The 6,622-nt window shown below is 33.0% G+C and overlaps 1 protein-coding gene across 1 annotated transcript in view; it reads left to right on the top strand.

The window, feature by feature from the left end:
- The first annotated feature begins 377 nt into the window (after positions 1–377).
- LOC106692823 (zinc finger protein 420-like) overlaps positions 378–6,622 on the top strand; it is a 15,246-nt gene continuing 9,001 nt past the window's right edge. Inside the window, exons 1-3 of the mRNA XM_067046416.1 lie at positions 378–390; positions 4,342–4,401; positions 4,930–5,004. Coding sequence (XP_066902517.1) covers positions 378–390; positions 4,342–4,401; positions 4,930–5,004 — 148 coding nt within the window. The remainder of the gene's footprint in view (positions 391–4,341; positions 4,402–4,929; positions 5,005–6,622) is intronic.

Here is a 6,622-nt window from a genome sequence, read left to right as displayed (position 1 = left end):
TTTTATTCATAATTTTCTCTTTCGAAAGTTGGCCAATATCCGAAACTAGACTCCTATTTAAATTTTTATTCACTTCCCTTAAAAAGAAGAGAAGAAAGTTAAATATTTCGTTTTTTGGTAAATTAACTTTTTGCCTTATAAGTGTTAACATCGCTAGAATTCGATATGATATCGTTGGTTGCATTACTTTGAGCTAGTAAGTAAAGATCTGATCTGATTTATTTATTTTTTAAATTATAGAGTACACAAAAGCTTTAACATTATTAAGGATTGTGTGTTGGAGACTGTAAGAGAATGTTAGACTGTATTAAGATGCGAGGATCGATTGCACTGCCAGTCTATAACAGTGCGTTAGGTTATATCGTTGTTGGTTAGCAATGGATGGAACTGGTAAGTGATTATTAGCTGTTTTCTTTGGCTTGATGAGAGAAGTGGAAAATAAAATGTATACATAGGTAATTGAATAACAGCTCTCCAACTTCTTCACACATCCAACTAACCCCTTCTAGAAATTCTACATCTTCTATCATCCATTATTCTTCTATTCATTCTTCTTGTATTACTCTAACTTCTCTTAATATTTCCACTCCTGCTATGCCTAATTTGTCATTCTAATTTTTCAATAATTTTTATTCTCATCTCCAATCTCATACACCCTTTGTTCTCTCCATAGGCGCCTGGCCCATAATTCGGAACATCGTATTTTTTTCCTCAAATGTCGCTCAAACTCCCTTTTCTCTAAATCCATCAATAATTTCCTCAACCACATTTCTGTATCCAAACATCTTAATTCTAAGTTATTTTCCGTTTCCTTTAAATTTTAAAAAATCTTCCTTAATTTAAAAATTCGTGAAATTATTGGAAAAATCCACCACCTCAACCATAAAATTTCATCTCTTAACCATATCCTTAAAAGCATTATGAGCGACATACACTTCAATAATCTTTGCACCACTGTCACCACCATTTTTACAACTACCGGTCAACAGAAAAAACAACTTCTCTTCTCAAACTTTAATCAAATTTATAAAATATCGCTAGTTTCTAAAATGTATTCCAAAGGTGACGACAAGTGGGTCCACAACATTCATCAACTGATATTACACCCAACGTTCGCAATATTCTTAGCTTAGGTCCAAATTTTTCTATCCCCAACTCTTCATTAAAGATCATCCCAGAACTTATCACTGATCTAGAATATATTCACAATGACCCCCTTATATTCACCATTCTAATGACAAGAAAGAATTATCCCGTACTTATATTAGCAACATTATTTCCAATCGTCTCCTACATCCTCATTCCGATACTTGTATTTTCTCCGCAATTCTTTAAAGACATTTCTTTCACCCGTTCTTTTTTAAAATCTCATCACGACATCATTATCACTAGAGCAGACAAAGGCAACATGCCTGTCATCATGGATTGTCATGACTACAACGGCAAAATGGCTTTACTTTTATCTGACCGATCTACATATGCACCCACACCCTTTTTCATTCCCAAAGGGTCAACTACCCCACGTACAGAAATCTTATTTCCTATAATTCTGTTGCCCCACGTTTTTATGGACTTCCTAAAATTCGTAAGCCAGATAGCCCACTCCGTCTGATCACTTCCAATATCAATTCTCCCTCTGTTACACTCAGCAAATTCTTATTTCCATCTTTACAAACCTTCAGTCACAATAATTCATATTATATTAATAATTCCTTTCACCTCCGTGATCTTTTATTATCATTCACTATTCCTGACCACTATATTCTTGTTTCTTTAGATGTAGAGAGTTTATTAATCAACATTCCAATTGACAAAGCCCTCATTATCGTCGAAGCCAACTGGACATCCATTGCACCCCATACTTCCCTTAACCGTTTTTCCTACCTTGAATCCCTTCAGCTCTGTTGTAAATCTGGTTACCTTGCCTTCAAAGGTCACTTCTTTAACCAAATTTCAGGACTAGCCACGGGAAATCCTCTAACTCCCGATCTTTCCAACATTATCCTAAATGATTTGCTTGATTCCGTTATTCCACTCTTTCCAGTTGACATTATTGTTATTATAAAATATGTAGATGATGCCCTCCTTGTCTTAAATCTTGATGAAATCTCTGACATCTTATCCGCCTTTAATTCTTACCATCCACGCCTTAATTTTACTGTAAAAATTGAAAATTATTACTCCCTTCCGTTTCTTTACATCCTCATCATAAGAAACCCAGACAACACCATATCCAGTGACTGGTACACCAAACCAACCTACTCAGGCAGACTTATAAATTACCTCTTCCAACATTCTTACCACCAAAGAATTAACGTAGCCAAAAACCTCATTCAACGTGGCCCCTCCCGTTCTCCCATTTCCATGGAAAATACACACACCGCATCAAACAAATACTCTTAGGTAATAACCTCCTTCTCCATATCATTCAGAAACTTACATACAACTACCAAAATCGTTCTCAACACTTCACCTAATTCTTCACAACCCCTTTCTACCCCCTTATACAGATCACTACCATATATCCTCACTCTTTCCAATAACATCTAAAAACTCTTACGTTCCGCTATACCTAACCTTCATATTGCTTTCAGACCTCACAACACATTATTTAATATTTACACTAAACTAAAAGACCCTATCGCTTCTCTACATCGATCACAAATATTATACCGCATCCCTTACTCCACTCTTATTTGTAATTCTGCTTACATAGACGAAACCAAAAACCTCTTAAAAGACCGTATCAAACAACATAAGTATTCTGTTTCCTCACATAATCATTCTGCCTCAAAACTTTCGGAACATTCTCTTTCTTTAAATCATTCCTTTAATTTCGACAAAACGTCTATACTTGCTACAGTTTGTAACCATGACAAAAGGCTCATATCTGAAAGCCTCAGTATCCAATTAGAACCTTCTTCCCTAAATTTAAAAGCCGACAAGCACAACTTTTCATTAACATATTCACAAATAGTTCATATTTACACTTATTAAAATAGTAATTTTTATAATTTTTTCATTTATTTATTCATTTTATTTTTCCGCCCACTTTTCGACGTATTATTTCACTCTTTAAACTTTTTCTAACACATTTGTCGTCACCCTCTTATGTATGTTTCCTCTTTTTAACTGTTTTATCATACTCATAACACTTTGTCATCTTCCGGTACTTCGTCATCCTTGTACATATATATTTAACATTTTCCAAAAACCATTTTTCGTCACCCTCTCACACGCTTTCTTCCTCTGAATATTTTCTACTTTTTACTTTTTATTTTTTACCCACTTGTAACGTTTCCTCTTAAAAACACCTAGTAATTCTTGTAACGTATATTTTAATTCAGAGTTTGGCCGTTCCCGGCGCAGAATACCACTTGGGCGTTAGATTTCAAGCTAACAGGTTCGTTTCATTCTCTTTTTTTTCCTATCTTTATTTTACCATCCCTTCTTTTCTCAATATTCCTTACCCATATTATTAGTTATGTTCACTATATATTATTATTGTTGTTGTCAGAACATTTTTTATCATTCATTTCTTTTTTTAAACTTAACTTATATTTTGCCTCTTTACCAATTATTATGGTCACATATATTTTCTTTCTCCTAAGTTTATTTTTCTTTCCATATTTTAATTTTTGAATTACAATTAACTAATATATTCATATTTCTATGTATTATATAACTTCATTTTTATTTTATTTTCTTAATTATGCCATTTTACCTTCTTATTCAATTACCTATGTATACATTTCGTTTTTCTCTTCTCTCATGACTTCATTTTATTAATACCATTCTGTAAAATTATTCACTTTATGTCATTGTGTTTATATTTTATTTTCTAAATTCATTGGTTGTTATCTTGTTCTGGTCCTAGCCCTGATGAAGGCTTGAAACTCTAGCCTAAACTTTGGTACGATTAAATAAGTTACATCAACTTATTTGTTTTATTTTGACCTCAACCATCTTCTCCTCGTATAAAATATCAATTATTTGATAGTGAACAATTTTTTTTTATTATTATTTTTAACTGTGTCTAGTTGTACAAAACCTGTGTATTACTTATATTTTAAAATAAAACCAAAATTAAAATGATAATGAATTCAAACTTTTCAGTTTTTCATATTTTTTTTTTCAATATCAATTTTTTATAAATATTTAGTCAGTACTCAGCAAACTTTCTCCTTACTCTCCAAAAAACAAATGAACAAACATTTATAATTGTGGAATAGGATTCATAGCATTCATTTTAACTTATCTTCTTTAAGCATTGCCAAATTTGGCCGTTCAATTAATAAATCTCTTATCATACAATCAATTTCTATATTCTTTCTTTTCCAGGTGCAATTAGCTTGGGAATTTCTATAAAAGAAGAAGTTACATATGAAACTGAAACTAATGGTACATTTTATTTTTTAGTTTAATGTTAACTATTGTCATTAGATTTCTTTAGTTTTATATTAATGATTCTTGAAGGTTTTTAGTAAAATTTCTTTGTTAATTGCCTAGTAAACTCTAATAATCGCTTAGTAAATTACTCATAATTAGTAATCACACATTTTCATAGAAAGGTGTTACTAGGTTAATCCTATATTTTTTTTTTATGTTCAGTTGCTTTTAACTTTTTTATAAGTACTTTTTACTAGTGAGAAAGCTGAAATGAGTGAGAAACCACCAAGTTCTGTAAAAGTAATTAAAATAAACGACTTTGTTCAATTTTATAGTAAATTTAACGATCTGTTGGTCTGTGATTATTAAGTGGGGTTTTGCTATTGTGAGTTATTAAAAAAAAATCAAAATATATTTATTATTTGTTATTATAAAAATTAAAATATATATTTTAATAAGCACTATTTAACCATTGGAAAATTGGTCTATTTAATTAAATATCTAATTGTAAATATTTTTTATATGAACTTACTGTTCCAGGTAGTGGAAGTGGCTTAGACCTATCTATTAAAGAAGAAATGATGACCGAAACTGTCCATTCAGGTCCATCTACTAGTAAGTTTTCTTCCTTTCTTTTGTTTTCCTATTTTGAATGTTATATATGCAACTTGTTAAACATTTCGGTCATCCACATCCGTACAAGATTTACGATATTCTTTGTCATTCCCTGTTCAATCAAAATTATTCCTTGTTATTTTAGAATTATTCTCTGTTTAATCAGTTTCATCCGTATTTATTTGAAGACCTAGTAAATCTTGAAATAAATACGAATAAAACAAAATACATGGTTAGCAGTTAAAGCGCGAGCAATTTCGGTGAAAAAATTAGAGTTCACAAAACTATTATCCTATAAAATAATTAAATATAATATAAGTTATAGCACTGCTTTAATAAGATGGGCGTGTAAGGCTGTAGGGCTTAGTAACGAGCGGATCCCTAAGATGTTAATAAACAATGAACCAACAAGCAAACGTAGGAGGGGTAGACCGAAACGTAGATGGGAGGATTGCGTTAAAACAGATTTGGTGAAATTTGGTTTGGAGGGGCATCTCTGGAAGAATGTATGCCGAAAGCGTTAAGTGGTATCGGCATCGAACATTTGGGTTCGTTAGGCCTTTATTATTATTATTATTATTATTATATTGTCAACTAATTCTTGAAATTTATTAGTTATTAATTACTGAAGTTTCTTTTCATGATAGTTGATAAATTGTTTGTAGTATTACAAATATGATTTTGTTTTCTTAACTACTCTAATTAGTTATGTTGTATAGCTCTGGTCTTGGATCTGACTCACCTCATCAGGTGGATTGAGTAGAAAGGGAAAATAAGGAAATTTATGAAAAATGTATCCCTTTTCTTAAAGAAAAATTCTGCGAGCTCTTCAGGGAGAACGGCGCCATTATATGAGCTATTGTTTCGGCCCGCTGCCTCCGGTAGTGACCTTAACGCTGAATCGCTGTTATTAATTTTGCGGTTGTTGGTATCCAGTATTTCCCTCTTAGAAACGCCAAGGGCACGGCCCCCATGAAAATGTTTGGGGTGAATGGAGTCAATATTCAGGCTCGAGAGTGGTGTTCGCCCTGGAAGGAGAATACAGTGCTGGGCTGCGCTAGACACGGGGAACTACTGTAGACGTCCTCCCATCCTGATGATTCCTCGTTCGTCAAGGAAAAGTGATAATTGAGCAAACCCTTTAGGGACGATGACTGTATTCTTGTAGAGCTCTGGAGGAAGTGTGCTGAACGAAACAAAGCCATCTGAGTTCAGCTTCGCGGTCTCTTCTGCGGAAAATTGTTCCAGAGCTTGACTGGGAGACGATGAGGATATTCTACTTACCATTTACTGGAGGAGCCTCAATATTCTAGCCATGGTCCTTAAGCAAGAATGTAAATGGAGGAATTCGCTGCCCAGAGTCTAATCGATACTATGTTTTATTTTCTTGTGCTGAATCTACCAGATCTGCAGCAATAAAAACTAATACTGATTATGAAGGTACTATCCAGTGTAAGGGCTACCCAGAAATAATTTAATAAATTTAAAGTTCGAGAAAGTAGCAAAAAAACAACGCACATTTTTTGAATATCAGGAAAGTGTTGTTTGCTGTTGAAATGTTCCCAACACTCTGTTTATGGCTCGAACAACACAGAACCGTGTAAGGCTCGAACAACAC

The sequence above is a fragment of the Halyomorpha halys genome, unplaced genomic scaffold (genome assembly GCF_000696795.3).
Source record: "Halyomorpha halys isolate HHAL.00 unplaced genomic scaffold, Hhal_1.1 Scaffold73.1, whole genome shotgun sequence".
In the NCBI taxonomy this organism is placed as follows: Eukaryota; Metazoa; Arthropoda; class Insecta; order Hemiptera; family Pentatomidae; genus Halyomorpha; species Halyomorpha halys.
Note: the sequence above shows the minus strand (reverse complement) of the source record. Positions and strands in the feature narration are given on the sequence as shown.